A 16,929-nucleotide genomic window follows, 5' to 3' on the forward strand; every position below is an offset into this window, starting at 1 on the left:
ACTGATCTTAGGGGTGCAAGTGAAATAGGTTGCTGATCATTATCTCTGTAGTTTTCACCATGGCTTTTCAATCAGTGTGTTCCTACAAAATTTTCACCTAAGCCCAAGCCTATCGTAGTTTACACAGGGCACAGACAATTCAGCCGGCTTTGCACTGTCATCACAGCTTTTAGATAAAGCAGCCAAACAAACAAAGTTTCCATCACAGAGCTGTGTCCCAGTCTAATGATTTACTCAGAAGTTTAAAACAAACAGAATCAGATCATGTGTCCAAAGATTTTAAGGATCGGTCTGGTGGATGAGGAATGAGAAATAGATCTAAACTTGCCCCCACCCTCACCTCTTGGCTATCTTTGATCATGGGGGCTATCACAATATAAGATTACACTGCATTACTTTTTTTTAGTGAGTTGGCTACAGGCTGAGATATCTTACTCTGTGAGATAGTGGCGTGATGCAAGAGGATTAAATAGCAAAAAGAGAGGTCATTTATTTAACAATCTAAGGTGAGACTCTTGTTTTATTTTAATTTTTTTTTAATTTAGAGATACAGCATAGCAGCAGGTTCTTTCAGCCTAACAGGCCTGTGCTGCCCAAGTACACCCATGTGATCAATTAACTCATTTATTCTTTAAATTATGGAAAGAAACTGGAGCTCTCCAGGAAATCCACGTGGTCACAGTGAGAAGGTACAAACACCTTGCACGCAGTGGGGGGAGTTGAACCTGGCTTGCTGGTGCTGTAATAGCATTGCGCTAACTGCGATGCTACCTTGTCACCCACTTTGCAAAGAGTAACATAAAAACAGAGATGGTAATATTTGTATTAAACTTACAAAGTACTGGGGAAACACACAGTCAAAGCTGGAGGAACTCAGCAGATCAGGCAGCATCTATGGAAAAGAGTAAACAGTTGATGCTTCGAGCTGAGACCCTTCAGTCCTGAAGAAGGATCTTGGCCCAAAACGTTGACTCTTTACTCTTTTCCACAGATGCTGCCTGACCTGCTGAGCTCCTTCATCATTTTGTATGTGTTGATTTGGATTTCCAGAGTCTGCAGATTTTCTCGTGTTTGTGTTTCAAAGTACTGGCTACATTTAAAACTCAATTCATAATGTTACGAACCCTGTAACTGGGTCACTTACCAGCAAAGATGGAGAGGTCCGTTGAAGTCTGATGATACTATTTTTAACAGTATTTATTAGTAAAAATACACAAAAATAATATCAATACAAATATACAGATAATATACTTCGTCAATACTAAATCTAAAAGTGCGGGTATAATAATAATCAATAAGAAATAAGCTCTATCGTTGTCTAGGGGATAATGTATTGTCTGATGGAAATATAAAAGTCACTCAGTTCATGCAGGCTGCAGCCTTTGGGGACCGCTGGGTTTGCAATGATTGGAGAGAGAGAGAGAGTTTTGGGAGAAAAACCTCCCGGCTTTCCTTTTATGATTTCGATCCGTCGGAGTCTCGTCGGTTTGGCCGTTCACTTGTGGCCTCTCCTTTAGCTAAAGCCGTTCTTCTGTGGTGAGCCCACCTATCCCAGGCAAGGGAAAGGACGCATGCGAGCCCCCATCGGCTGTCGCTGGTAAACGCTGTCACGGGATTTCTAGCGTTTCTCCTGGTGCGTCTAAAGGGGTTTTTCCCCAGACCCTCTTTTATCCTTACTCACGGGGTCTCAGATGTCAATCAGGTTGGGATGATGCAATCCCTCAACCAGCCCACTCTGGTCATCCCCTGAGGGGCTTCAATGAATAGTACAGTACTCAATACACAATTCCGCCTCCAAGAGACAATAGCCAGTATCAGGTGATTTTTGTTTCGCTGAGGCCAGGACACATTCCAAACCCTGTGTATTCTGGACGTCTCTCTCTCATTTCCTGGGTCCCAGACCCGAATTAATAGCGATCTTGCGATTCTCAAAAAGGAGGGGGGCGACTTTGTACCCTTCTGCCCCTCAGAGTTGCGGCATATTCGTAACAATAAGAAGAGGCTTGAAAGTTATAAGCACAACAATATTCCAAATTAATGACAAAACTGATTAAAAAGGATCAAATTTCCTTGACTCTTCCATGAATCTCAGGTGATTTTTAAAAAATGTATAATATTGTGTGGCTCTACTTCTTCATCATTATTTTAAAGCTTTCCTTAGAACAGCTATAGTAAGTTTCACGATGACATCCCTGGTATCTTGAGCAAGTAAAATGTTTTTTTATTTGGCTATTCCTTGGGATCAAGGGTGACTCACTTCTAATGTAGCTCTGTGGGTTTGAGCTGGCCAATAGGACTCTGCCAGAGGTGAGGCAGGAGGTACTTGAGTGCACAGACAAAGAAGTACAGTAGTTTGAGATTAGTGTCAGTGAGCAATAAGATCGGTATGAATGTGTTTCTGTGTTGTACAACACTATGACACATTTGGGAGGAGATGATCTTCTTCCATCTATTTATGCTGGGCTTCTGTCTACTCCCACTGTATGTTCTGGAGGATCCAGTATCATTGCCATCCCTAAATGTTTCTCCATTCTCATCATGTACCAGGAATTCCTAAGAGGTTTTTTTTAAGGGGGGTTTGAGATCATTAGTGAATCTCTTCCTTTGACATCTGGTAGTTTCTTCCTATGACAGTTTGGAATATTTGCCCCTTGGAGTCTGAAGTCAAGCATGAGAATGAACTAATCAGTGTAATTAAGGTTTCTATGTTGAGGATGTTGACCTGGGAGAGGAACCTGGCATTTGTTCATCTCCTACCAGTCGATATAGAGCTATTTTTTTTCCAGAGTTAGTAGCATTGGGTATACCTTTTCAGTGTTCTCAAGCACTGCTGTAGGCTGTCCTGGTCTTGAAGGTGTACAGAAGAGCAGGGAAGCCCATGAAGTTTTGCTTGGGTTGATATCTTCACCTATAAGTCACAATTTTCCTCAGATGGTCCAAGGTTATGCTGGTTCACTGATGGCAAGGGTGAATTTCTTCATGAGATATCTGTGCGACATCTGCCTTTGCTAAGACTTGACTTTGAGAACATGAGGAATGTGACCCCACAAAAGTCTTTGATTAGTTCAATCAGCCTCAGGACATATGCATAGATAGGTGTTGTCTGCAGCTCAGTGTCTGACATTGGGGCTGAGCTTGATTCCTGATTGGAATTGACATTGGGATTGATTCCTGATTGGAACTGAGCAGTTTTCCATTTATCCTGTAGATTGGTTTCAGTTAAGTAGGGAGCAGGGTGCAACAATAAAGCAAGAAAGACTAAAAAAAGTTTTGGGGCAATAACCCATTCTTGTTTGACAATAATGAACATGGAAGTTAGGTCTGCTGTGGATCTGAGGATGAGCATTAGTTTAAGGTCTCTCCTCGGTATGAGGTAACACAATGAAGTTCTAGACTGAATTATGTATTCAATTCCTTCAAATTAACTCACAACTTTCTGGCAAAGGTGAAGGTTATTCATCGAGCAAAGGCTAATGCTGAACAAAGCTGACACTTAACCATGTTTTAGATATAAACAGAAGAGATTCCGCTGATGCTGGAAGTTCAGAGCAACCCACACAAAATATTTGAGGAACTCAACAGGTCAAACAGCATCTATGGTGAGGAATAAACAGCCGACGTTTCTGGCTAAGACCCTTCATCAGGACTGGAAAGGACCTTTCCAGTCCTGATGAAGGGTCTCAGTCCAAAATGTCGCCTCTCTATTCCTCACCATAGATCAGGGGTGTCAAACTCATTTTAGGTCACGGGCCGGATTAGGCAAAATGCAGCTTCATGCGGGCCGGATCAGTCAGGCGCGTGTGAACTCAGCTTTCATTGCCTCTGTTTTTTCAGCCTGTTCTCATGTGCCTCAGTCTCTGCTATAACTGCAAAGTGTTTCACTTCACAAATTCCGTTTCTTATGAAGAAGACTGCTGAGCAAGCATTATTTTTATGATTGGTATTAACTTACAATCATAGGCTTCATATCGCCAGGCCATTAATAATTAAAATAATAGATCTATCTAAAATGATCTCGCGGGCCGGATATAATTGTACGCTGGGCCAGATGTGGCCCGCGGGCCTTGAGTTTGACACCTATGCCATAGATGCTGCCTGACCTGTTGATCCCCTCCAGCATTTTGTGTTTGCTACCATGTTTTAGCCCCTCTTAATACAGTACTTCTTCCTTTAAAGTGTGTTGAATCATAATCAGGTTTAATATCATTGGCATATGTCATGAAATTTGTTGTTTGGCCGCAGCAGTGCATTGCAATACATAATAATAAAAACTATAAATTACAATAAGCGGCATATATAAAAAATGAAAATTTAATTAAATAAGTAGTGAAAAAAGGGAGAAGAAAAATTACTGGGTAGTGTTCACCAATTCAGTGTCTATTCAGAAATCTGATGGCAGAGGGGAAGAAGCTGTTCCTGAAATGCTGAGTGTGTCTTCAGGCACCTGTACCTCCTCCTTGATGGTAGAAATGAGAAGAGGGCATGTCTTGGGTGATGGGGGTCCTTAAAGATGGATGTCATCTTTTTGAGGCATCGCATTTTGAAGGTGTCCTCAATGCTGGGGAGGCTGGTGCTCATGATGAGCTGGCTGAGTTTACAACTTTCTGCAGCTTTTTTTGATTCTGTACAGTGACCTCTTCATATCACATTGGTGATGCAACCAGTTAAAATACTCTCAACACTATGACTGTAGAAATTTGTGAATGTCTTTGGTGACATACCAATTCTCCTCAAATTCCTAATGAAATATAGCTGCTGCCATGCCTTTTTTTGTAACTGTATCAATATGTTGGGCCCAAGATAGATCCTCAGAGATTTTGACACCCGGGAACTTGAAACTGCTCACCCTTTCCATTTCTGATCCCTTGATGAGGACTAGTATGGATTCCTTCAGCTTCCCCTTCTTGAAGTCCACAATCAATTCCTTGGTCTTACAGATGTTGAGTACAAGGTTGTTGCTGCAAAACCAGCCAACCAGCTGATCTATCTTCCTCCTGTATGCCTCCTCATCATCATCTGAAATTCTGCCAACAATAGTTGTGTCATTGGCAAATAATTAGATGGAGTTTGAATTGTGCCTAATCACACAATCGTGGCTGTAGAGAAAACAGATGCTAAGCACACAGCCTTGAGGAACGCCATTGTTGATTGTCAGCATGGAGGAGATTTTATTTCCAATCTGCACAGAGTGAGGAAGTCAAGGATCCATTTGCAGAGGGAGGTACAGAAGCCCAGGTTTTGCAGCTTATTGATTAGAACTGAGGGTATGATTTTGTCAAACGCTGATCTGTAATCAATAAACAGCAGCCTGATGTAGGTATTACTATTGTCCAGGTGATCCATGGCTGATTGGAGAGCCAGTGAGATTACATTCGCTGTTCGTATCTGATTGTATTTGTTTAAAATGTCAAGGAAACATTCTTTGTTGCTGTTGGATTGGGATGAACAGTTGTGTTCTACATGCCTCTAAGTATATCTAAAATTATCAGTGATTAAAATGCTGTTTATATATGTGTGTGTATGTATATTAGCTTATGCTATGCAATTGGGAATTTTACAGAAAGATTTGGCTATTGCTTGTCAATGATTCAACTCCTAGAACCTAAAATTAAGCCATCTGCATGCCTGGACTTGGGCAATATTAAGATACTTCTTTGTTTATACAAACAGAAGGGTGCAATTGTTCAATGCTATTGAGGCACAAACCTGCAGCCAAGTTCCTTTGGCAGGTGTCAATAGGCAGACCTCAGTAGCATTTCTTGACCCCTGGAGCCATCTATCATTTTCAGAGAGACATAAACTGAAACACCCTCTGCACCAAAATGAACATTAGTTCATCACTAGTAACTTGAGGAGAGGAAGAAGATTCACAACAAAGGGTAAAAATGATCCTTTTGATACTTTCATATGCTAATGAGAAAGTATTCCAAGGGTAAAATTCTTCATTAAAACTGGTAAGAGACGAGAATGATTATTAACGTTGGATCTTGAAGGTAATTACACCAATCTCTGATATAAGAGAACCAGCTGACTCAATCAATTGTTGTGCCAAAAAAAATGAAAGGAGAAAGAGTTTAAATGGTCCCTAAAAACGAAGTAGTGTATAGTCAGGTAACAACACAGGAACACAATTCTAATCATAAATACCTAAGGAAACAGCTGGCTAGTCAGAGTTCCTACGTCATAAAACTAAAGTTGCTTATTTCTTTGATAAGTTATCGAGAAATCCTTTTAGTTAATAGACGTATGGAAATCAAAATTGCGTCACTGCAATCTGATTGAGACCCATCAATATTGTCATAAAATTTCTATGAAACAACTCCCATCATAACCTAATAATCTGGCCACTCAACTGTTACATTCAAACCAACAATGGCAGTGAAACACTCAAAAACATCACAAGCAGGAACTTAACGCTATCTGTTTCCCTATTATTAATGTTTCTTCTGAGGAAAATTCTTCAGTAATGCAGAAGAAAGAGTTGAAAATATTCTTTATTATTTACTTCCATGCATTTGATTTCACTGAAAGTTTTACTTTGTTAGAGGACCATAAGACATAGGAGCAGAATTAAGCTATTGAACCCATTGAATTTGCTCCGCCATTCAATTATGGGTATTTTATTATCCCTTTCAACTCCATGCTCCTGCCTAATCCCCATTACCTTTTTTGCCTTTACTACTCAAGAATCTCTCAACCTCCACTTTAAATATACCTAATGACTTGGCCTCCTCAGCCATCTGTGGTAATGAATTTTACAAATTCACCACCCTCTGGCTAAAGAAATTCCTCCTTACCTCTGTTCTAAAGGTATGTCCTTGTATTCTGAGGCTGTGTCCTTTGGTCCCCACTAGAGGAAGCATCTTCTCCACGTCCACTCCATCAAGGCCTCTCAATATTCAATAGGCTTCAAAGAGATTCCTGCTTTTTCTTCTAAACTCCAGTGAATACAGGCACAGAACCATCCAACATCTCTCGCACTTAACTCTTTCATTCCCAGGATCATGAATAACCTCTGTATCTTCTCCAATGGAACATCAATCACAGAACAGTACCACACTGTAAAGCCCCTTTGGCTCACAATGTTATACTGACCTATTAACTTACTCCAAGACCAATCTAATCCTTCATTCTCACAAAGCCCTCCATTTTTCTTTCATCCATGTGCCTATCCAAGACTCTCTTAATGTTGCTAATGCATTTGCCTCCACCACAACCCCAAGCAACTTGTTGCATGTATCCACCATGTTCTGTGTAAAAAACCTACATCTGGCATCCCCCTCTATACTTTCCTTCAATTACCTTTACATTATGCCCTTCTGTATTAGCTATTTCTGCTCTGGGAAAGTCTCTGGCTATCCACTCCTATCATCTTGTACACCTCTATCAAGTCACCTGTCCCTCATTGTATCATTGTAAATCTTTGCAGTCCATTAAGAGCAACATATTGTGTTTTTGTAATGAAATTTGATGATATGTAGTAGATGCACCAGATTCCTCTCAACCTTCTTAATTTACTCTTTCACTCCATTTTGTCCAATACCAATAATCACTGACCACCACATTTTAGGCTTAGCTATTGACAAGTAAAACTGAAATGAGAATATTTTTGAAGGAACAAACTTGGGGTTCTCACTCTGTTCAAGTGACCTTTGCTCAAAAATGTAGACGTTTGCTTCTCTGGAGGTTGTGTTAAGGTGTGGTTTGAGGAGGTGGTGCTTTGGGGCATGGGATCAATGGCTTGTGTGTATGTGAATGGAATTGGCCCAAAGTAAACCTCACCTTGGCTGAACAAGTTGTTATTTGTCACTGTACAAACTCATGCAGAGGAAAAGAAACAAAGTACATCTATGAAGCTTTCATTCACCAGGGGAGGCAGAAATACTTTACTATTTAGATATCTGTGTGAGTTTTTTTTTGCTTCAAATGTTATTGCTTGATATCTGTAACAATGTATAACAACCAAGGCATATCATATTCAGGGAATGGTCCCATATCTTGTTGGAATCTAGAGTTTTCACCTGAGGAACAATTACTTAAATCTAGTTTGGACAAAATGGTGAAAGATCTGTCTAATTTCAAAGTAAAGTATAGCAACATCTATAAACTTGTTGGTTGCTACGGCACTTCCACAATTTAAACACTCAGACAATTGATTGCAGTTCCTTGCTTTATAAGATCTCTACAGGGAGTCCAATGAAAACTGAATAGTATCTGAGGATGTAGAAAGTGCAATGCTGATTAATTGAAAGAAGACCTGCTTTGGCTGTGATCCTTGTTATATTTGCCTTAGTAGCATGGCGACACACAACAGAAAGATGGATCCACCTTTTAACCAATTGAACTCAGAATGGATGATGCTTTTCTTAACAAAGTGTTTTCAAAACTGTACGAAAACAAGTTCAGTAATGCTCAACTTCCAATGAAGTAATTAATAGTCTAGGCTGAGGAATTTGTACTGAGGTACATAGGGGAGAAATCGCTCTCCTGAGTGACCTCTGGCTAAATGTATGTCAGCACACTGTGTGTGTATGTATATATACACAAATATATAAGTGGGTGGTGACTCTATGGAGTTCATTACCACAGACAGCTGTGAAGGCCAAGGCATTAGGTGTATTAAATGAGCCATGATGGAATGGTGGAGCAGGCTCAATACGCCAAATTGCTTAATTCTGCTGGAGTGTCTCAGCATTGTATATTGTTGATGAATTCGGAAAAAATAAGACAAATATACTAAATATATTATTTCATTCAAATCTGTTGGGCATTACTGATAGTCAAAGGAAAAACTATTATGATTATTTGTAACAGCTATTAGGCTTTTCCAACAAATAACTATGGTGGCAAACTTCATTGCAAATGGGTTGGAATTTAAAAATAGGGAGGTTGCAATGGTACTGTGTGTTGGGGAGGCCTCACCTGGAGTACTGCAAACAGTTTTGGTCCCCCTACCTGAAAAATCTGTTATCACTGGAGACAGAACAAAGGAGATTCATCAGGCTAATTCCTAGGATGAGAGGGTTGTGAACCCAGCCAACTGCACCATGGCCACTAGCCTCCCATCCATTAAGGATGTAGTCAAAATGCAGCACCTCAAAAAGACAGCATCCATTATTAAGGACCCCATCATCAAGGACATACCTTATTCTCTTTACTACCATCAAAGAGGAGTTAGGTACAGGACCCTGAAGACACACACTCTTATGTTTTAGGAATAGCTTCTTTTCCTTTGTTATCAGATTTCTGATTGGTCCATGAGTCCATCAACTCTACTTTGCTATTTTGCTCTCTTTTGCACTACCTATTTGTTTTTCTAAAGATGTTTCTTAATGTAACAGATTTTTTATGTATTACATGGTATTGCTGCCACAAAACAACAAATTTCACACACATCAATGATAACAAACCTGATTCTGATTCTATCAAGAGAGACTAGATAGTTTGTGTCTGTGTTTCTTGGAGCTTAGAAGAATGAGGGGTGACCTTATTCAAGGAGGTAAAATTTTATGGGAGCTTACAAGGTAGATGCTTGGACGTTCATAACTAGAAGGTAAGGGCTGATTATTTACATCTGAGGTATGTGGAAATTTCTTCTCCTAATGAATTGTGGATGCTGGATTATTGAAAGCATTTTAAAGGGAGTTGGATGAATATTTGCAGAACAAAGAGGTATGGAGAAATATCACAGAAGAGAAGATGAGGCCAGCATACATCAATGGAGCAGGTGTGAGGCGCCCAATAGCCTACTCCCAATCCTATTTTCTTGTGCTCTTATGTCTTCAAACATCCAAGAGGACCACAACCTTGTCATGGTTGGAGGCTTGCATGGCTCAACGACCAGCAGAGGTATGTTGGCTGGAGTCAGGGCTTTGCGCTATGGCTCTTGGGAGCGTCATCCATGCCAAACAGCTCAAAGGGTAGAGGCCAGACTAATAGTGGTTCATAGGTCCTCTAGGTTCCGAGGTTCAGATCAGGGCTAACACCTCTGATTGGTAAAGATAAAGTTGTTACAGAAACAGCAATGAAGAATCCTTCTACATCGGAGTGTGACAGTATTCCTGAGACTCCACCAGGGACTTGTAGGAGTGACAGGAGTGAAAATCGAGAGGAAGCTGCTGACACAATGAAGGAACTCAGCACCTCCAGTAATGGAGGACCTTCATTACAGCCCTAAACACCAGTGGTACAAGTGCCTCCAGAGTGAAAAAATATTTACTATTATTTCCCTTTATATCTTAAGGACTGAAGTTCAGAACTAATACCATATAACCTAAATACACATTTAGTCCAATTGCACCGCCAGCCCAAAATGACAGGCTGCTTACTGCAGATGGAGCACAAGATTACAGTAAACTCAGCCTCTTCCTCTCTGGCACAATACTGTATCAAGACCGAAGTTCGGAAACCTTTCGAGTTTCTCTACCTTTACAGTGGCATCAGGAGAGCCTTTTCTCCAAATTCAGGGTGCAGTAAAATTAATGTCAAATTGCAGTTAAATGTATTTATTATTGGCATACTGTGTGGAATGGGCTTTTCCTGAGCAATCCGTAATCCCGGCATATTTACGGGACAATTTACAACGACCAGTTAACCTACCAACCAGTGGCCTTTGAACTGTGAGGGGAAACCCACGCGGCCACTTACAAACTCCTTACAGGCAGCGGCGGGAATTGAACCCGGACCACAGGTACGCTGCTAACCACGACGTACCGACATTACTTTGTATCGATGCTCGTTTTAGTGCCAATATTCAAAGATGCAATGGTAGGGCAATGTCTGAGGCCATCTCGCCATCCACATGCCTTCGGAACTCTTTTCGATCTTACATCGTTTTAAAAATCAAAGATTAGCTTTATTTGTCACGTGCACTTCAGACCTGAGGTGAAATGCGTTGTTTGCGACCTATCGAGTCAGCGACTTTTATGCTGGGCCACGTTCCGTCGCCAACGAAGCAGGGCCACAACTCACTAACACTAAAATACGTCTTTGTATTTAAAGCACATATTTAAAACTTTAAAAATAGTGCAATATAACAGAATGTGCCCATTTTGTAATTAGTTGTGTTTAGTTGGAGACTGTGTTAAATTTTGACTCCTTGTGAAAGTTTATTTTTAAACTTCTTACAGTAATAAAATAAACGTAGAAAATATATTCATATATATACATACACAACAGTGCAAATTGTCATTTCCTTGCAATGATAAATGCAAATAATAATTGCAATTGCAGCAGTTGTAGGTAGTGAACTGAGAGTTGAGTCGGTTCAGGATTGTTGTCATGATATCACTTTCGGAAGACATCCTTTCCGCTTTGAAGCCGATCCATCTCCGCCGCTGACTCCGCTCACTGTTTCCAAAACATCTCCGTTGCTTCCGGAGCATCTTCCGATTCCAAGTCAAGGGACAGGAATTCCTCCTGCTCCTCCTCCTCTTCCGTGTCCGAGTCGTCATTATAAAAGTGCATTGTTGCCTGGACGGGAAAACTCGCCAGTACCTTTTCTCCCATGAGGTGCAGGTAATGGTCAGCCTTAGATCTGGGCAGGTATAGCCTGGGAAATCAAACACACCAAACCGATAAACCAAACAGTTTCGGTTGAACTATTGTCTACTGATAACAATGCGCCCAATTACTTTAATATTCCTATAATTAACTCATGCCATCTTACTGGAGCGATAACCGTGAAGTTCTGTTTTTTTAATTCGGCGCCTACTAACCACTGAACATGAAATGTTAAAATAAAGGTTGCAGACAAAACTTAGCCGCAGAGTCGGGAGAGGTTGTTACGCACCTGACGGGGTGTTTAAATCCTAAGGATTGCCCGCTCTCTGAACCACCAGGAACTGAGTCCAACTGCGAGGTAAAAAGAAAGTTGAAAAGGATCCTGAAATTACATGTCGCGCTTTTTCTTGCACATTAGCACAGCCAGTCATTTAAAACGCGAAGCCAAATTAAAAAATAACACCTTGCCTTCGTCAGGTCTTCCTGGAACCATATATTGTGGTTAAATCACAGCTGAGCTGTTTCAGAACTTGCAGTTTAAGCGAGTCAGGAGACAGTCTGGATGTTTCTAATTCAAGAGGCTGTAATTATTGGAATTTGGTTGTGGTTTAGTCGTAGTTTCCTTTCGTTCCTGGATTGGAGAAAAGTTGCTGTCCTTTTCAACAGCCCCTCCACAGCCCTGTCTCATCTTTTTCTCTGCGTTCTACTCATCACCCCTTCACCTGCACTGCCGCTGGGACTGCTTCCTTGAAATCCCTCAATTTGATCAGTCTGCCTTTATCTTCAAAATTGTTCTCAAAGCCTACCCCAACCCGCGCCTAGGGCAGCTGCATTTGTTAATCCTTAAATTGCTCAGTGTCTTTTCTGCAGCTTTGGCGGGTGTCAGGAAACGTTTTAGTAAGTTAGTTTAGCAATAGAAATAGTTTCATTGAGAAAGTCCTTGAAATAAAACTAATCAGATTATTTTAACGAAATATACTGTATATCTACACACACGACGATTCGAAACAGTAATTCCTGCTGTTACTTCTTTAATTTGCTCCATTGTACATATTTCTCACAACTTGCAGTTAATTCTAAAACTGAAAATGGCACTTATTATGTTTAAACAATAGAATTGTCTCTTCCCAAATGAAAAGTATGATCTCTTTCAAGGCGAGTACGTATTCAGCTCCTATTGTGCAGGGTGAATATTTTTGGTTTAATGGTTGTTTCGATTTGTTGAAAAACAAAGGAAAAACCCCCAGTGTCTCCACAGATAAACCAATGTTATAAGATTTTGATCCACATGTTATTACCCTGTATTAGCAATTTCAATTTAACTTCATCTTGCAGAGAGTTAAAGTTGATGTATCGCTGATATTTTTATAAGAAAATAAAATATACTATTTTATTACCAAAAATAGTAATAAAACAAAAAAAAACCTGGACTAAAACTACAGGCTGAAAAATTCACTTCACAGTTGTAATTAGATTATTTACTCTTACTTTGATCATACATGGAAGCACTTTGCAACAAAAATAATTGGTTATTCCTTAGGGTTTTCACAGTTTTCTGTCAAACTGGCAAAATTTCATCAAAAATTTTTTGTGCAAAAGAATTGAAACCTAAACTTTCACCCAAGTTAGCTGTTAGTTTAATTCAAAGTTCAAAGTACATTTATTATCAAATTATCAAACAGGCGGCCACAAAACAAGGAAGCCCAATAGAATCCATTTTCCAAGAACAACGAAATGTGCGAAAAAGGAACAAATAGTGCAAACAATAAGTAAGCAAGTAACATTCAGAACTAAAATTCACGAAAGTGAGTTCACAGCCACAAAGCCAGTCAACACTGCAGCATAATGCTGCCACAACAAATATTTGTTTAAAAACGGAAACTTTAAAAAAAACCAATAGAAATGCTCAGGTGAATATGAACAGGACAAGCTGGGTATCTATATCATAATAAAAAACAAAAATACCACATTGGAAAATAAGTATATGAAAAATAAACTGGTGGGCAGGGAGGAGTTAGTCGCTCTCATCTGAGAGCAAGACAGTTGTATCTCAGTTGGTAGTACTCTAACATGTAACCTAGAACTTGTGGTTTCAGTCTCATTCCTGATATCTTTGCTCTAACAATCTAGTGTATTACTGAGGGTATTGCGTCATTGGATAAGAGATGGTCTATTTCCCATTTCATGTGGATATCAAAGATTCAACAGTGCTATTTTCTGGAAGAGTAGTGGCATTGTCCCCAGTGGCATGGCTAATATTTATCTATCTCTCACTAAAATGTCATTAGTGTGGGCCTGTTGTGAGCATATTATCTGCGGCATTTCCTACATTAAAGGAATAAAAGGCTTAGATCACTGTAGAATATTTCATAACTTCTAGAGGTCATGAAGTGCTTTTCATAATCTATTTCCAAAAATAAAATCCATTTTGGAATGACGCGTTCTGCTGAGGCAAAAAAGCAAACAACTCAGCAAAATTCTTGGTTAATTTATTGAAACTGGCTGCAAAAATTCCTATCTATTCCCAGAAAGAATGCTCCAAGACCAATTTCTCTTAACGCCGTTTACCCAGCTACTTTCTTAAATTGAACAAGTAGAAGCTTGTTCGATTCTCGTTTGAGCGTTTACAGAAAATCCACATCCAGTACACTGGGCGATAATACATTGCGGAGATCAAAACCTTTCCATGAAAGCATCACTTCCTGACATCTAACCTGTATCTATACTTTCATAACTTACACAGAAACTGTTGTCAGCAACAAGATCTTTAGTTATTTTAAGATCTCAGTGATATTCTCTAAACTCTTTTTTTGCAAAATGCAAATGCCAGTCCCGTATACAGCTCATGAGCTGAAAACCCAAGACATCTGAACTAGATATCAATTAGCTTTTGTTAAACCTAGTCCCGTGCATGAGTGGGCACAATATTCTCAATACAATTGGACCCAGACCTCACAAAAAAGAGGGCTTATATAGTTTTTATATTAATTATCCTGGAAGTACATCTTTAAACCTATTCGCCTTTGGAACACTGGGAATGGACCATCATTAATCCATGAACTATAACCCCACATTTTTCTGTTGCTCAGCAACATTGAGTGCATGATCTTGTATGCTGCGAACATGTTTGCAATTACCCTTGCCAAATGCATCCTGGAGCACTTGTTTATATTGAAGGAGAGTCCCTCACAGTGCCTGGATCCCAATGTTTTAAATGTGCTCCGTACCTCAGTCCTTAACTCTTATGCATTCATATCTAACTCCGTGAATATACTCGTGGATCATTTCCCAGTGGGCTCATCTGAATCATTAATGAAAGTAATGAAGAAGCATGCTCGTTATAAAACTGATCCCTGTGGGACTCCGATACTAATTGGCCCTCACCGAACGCTGTTGCTATTAATAACCACATTTCGCTCACGAGAACGCAACGAATTCCTTATCCAATCTATGAAGTCTGCCCAATCCCAAGGGGTGCAAATCAAGTGAGCTCCATTTTGGACGGCACTGCTCTATCAGATCAGAGAGTGGCTGCCGCCGTCCGCTAACTTTGGAAAGGCCTCAAAATCTTTCATCAGGTTGTCGAGGAAATTCTCGGTATCCATATTAAAAAGGCAAACGCATTGGAAAGTTAGAGAATGCTAGTTATTGACGGTGGAACCATCTACTAGAAGAGCTGGAAGCGTCCATTAATCAAAAGTACGATAAAAATATCAACAAAAACAAACTGCAAGGATCCCATAGAAAGCGGTATACATAGAGGGGAAATGAAGTGGGAAAGGTTTATTATATTCAGTATAATCAATCATAGATGTCTCAAAGTTGAGGTAAGTTAATAGGCGTATGAAAGTGAAATGATATTCGTCTGTGGAGGCCAAGACATTGGGTATATTTAAAGTGAAGGTTGATGGATTCTTGATTAGTGAGGGCGTCAAAGGTTACAAGGAGAAGGTGGGAGAATGGTGTTGAGAGGGTCAAATCAGCTATGATGGAATCGCGGAACGGACTCGACGGACTGAATGGCCTAATTCTAGTCCTATGCCATATGGAAATTTGGAGTTCTGATGAATCAATCTTCTCTCAGATACTGAGAGACCCCGTGTATTTATCTGCCTGTTTTAATTGTCCTTTCGTGTGGAGTTCACAGTAATTCTGATGTGAGGCCGTGGGAAAAACTTAAGGGACACGGTCTACAGGAACGTCCCCAAGCGAAGCGATTTAAGTTCAGTTTCACCGTGCGAGCAGAGGTGAACAGGTGGGGCCACGGGAATCACTTCCTTACCGAGCTCCGCTTGCGCTTTTCCGTGTCTCTGGCTGTGACAACCCAAGGTCTCCATAACGCCGGGGAACTGAGCACAAAGGAGATTATGTCATCGTTTTAACAAAGTAAATAAACCAGGAGAGAAACAAAGCCCCCTTTTTAATGAGTTTTATATTTAAACGCCAAATAATTTACAACATGAGAACAAAACTCTAAACTCAGAAAATGGAAACTACTTAACGCACAACTGGTGAAAGACTTTAAAGGAGATCTCGGTTCTAGTTTACACTTATTGAATTACACTATTTTAATCTCATTATTAGTAAACAAAATTCGTTGCTGTCACTTCCCGATGCTTCACAATTCTGACGCTGGAATCAGACGAATGGGTTTAATATAAAGTGTAAACATATTACTGTAAGCGAGAATTTTCTGTAATAACACACGCCATCTGCTTTCTAATGCAATGGAGTGCCTGGTCTTACCTCTGAGTCGGTCCGGAGTTCCCTGTCTCTGCTTGCCTCCCCCTGTAGCAGTGGCAAGTCTGTGTGACTTTGGCCCGGACACAGTAAAATGCAGTTTCCATTATTTCACTGCTGAGCCAGTCAGTCCAGCAACAAGTGACATCCTCTCGCCGTTTCTCCAGGTCTTTAAACAGGACAAATACATAAACCCACCCAGGGGCCGGAGGGCGTGACTTTCCGTTTGTCTGATTGCAGCATCTCCGTAGTAGCTCTGAAACACTCGGCGGAGCAGTTCAGCTGAAGCTCTTCGCCAGTATTCCCCTGCAAACTGAACACCACAATCGCAGCTAATTCCACAGCGTTCCCCAGAAACACAGCCTTATTTTAGGGAATTCTTATTTCAAGGGCGTCCCTTTCGAACTGAGATGAAGGGGAATTTCTTTAGTCAGAAGGCGGTGAATCTGGAATTCATTGCCGTAGACCGTTGTGGAGGCCAAGTTATTGGGTACATTTAAGGCGGAGGTTGATAAGCTCTTGGCTAGTAAAGGGTGTCAAAGGCTACGGGGAGAAGCCAGGAGAAAAGATTGAGAGGGATAATAAATCAGCGGAATGACGGAGCAGATTCGATTGTCCGAATGTCCTAATTCTGCTCCTTTGTCTTATGGAATTAATTGACATAGTCAGACTCTGATATACGGCGCC

At 40.4% G+C, this 16,929-nt stretch overlaps 1 protein-coding gene across 1 annotated transcript; it reads right to left on the reverse strand.

Annotated features, from left to right (window-relative positions):
* Positions 1-11,106: 11,106 nt before the first annotated feature.
* On the reverse strand, positions 11,107-16,749 carry ripply3 (ripply transcriptional repressor 3). Its single transcript, XM_059966225.1, has 4 exons — positions 16,249-16,749; positions 15,785-15,851; positions 11,792-11,853; positions 11,107-11,551 (listed from the first exon to the last, which is right to left on the reverse strand). The coding sequence occupies exons 1-4, from the start codon at positions 16,347-16,349 to the stop codon at positions 11,347-11,349; spliced, it is 435 nt and encodes a 144-aa protein (XP_059822208.1). The 5' UTR covers positions 16,350-16,749; the 3' UTR covers positions 11,107-11,346.
* Between the last annotated feature and the right edge of the window lie 180 nt (positions 16,750-16,929).

This window comes from Hypanus sabinus, chromosome 4 (assembly GCF_030144855.1).
Source record: "Hypanus sabinus isolate sHypSab1 chromosome 4, sHypSab1.hap1, whole genome shotgun sequence".
NCBI classification, from domain to species: domain Eukaryota; kingdom Metazoa; phylum Chordata; class Chondrichthyes; order Myliobatiformes; family Dasyatidae; genus Hypanus; species Hypanus sabinus.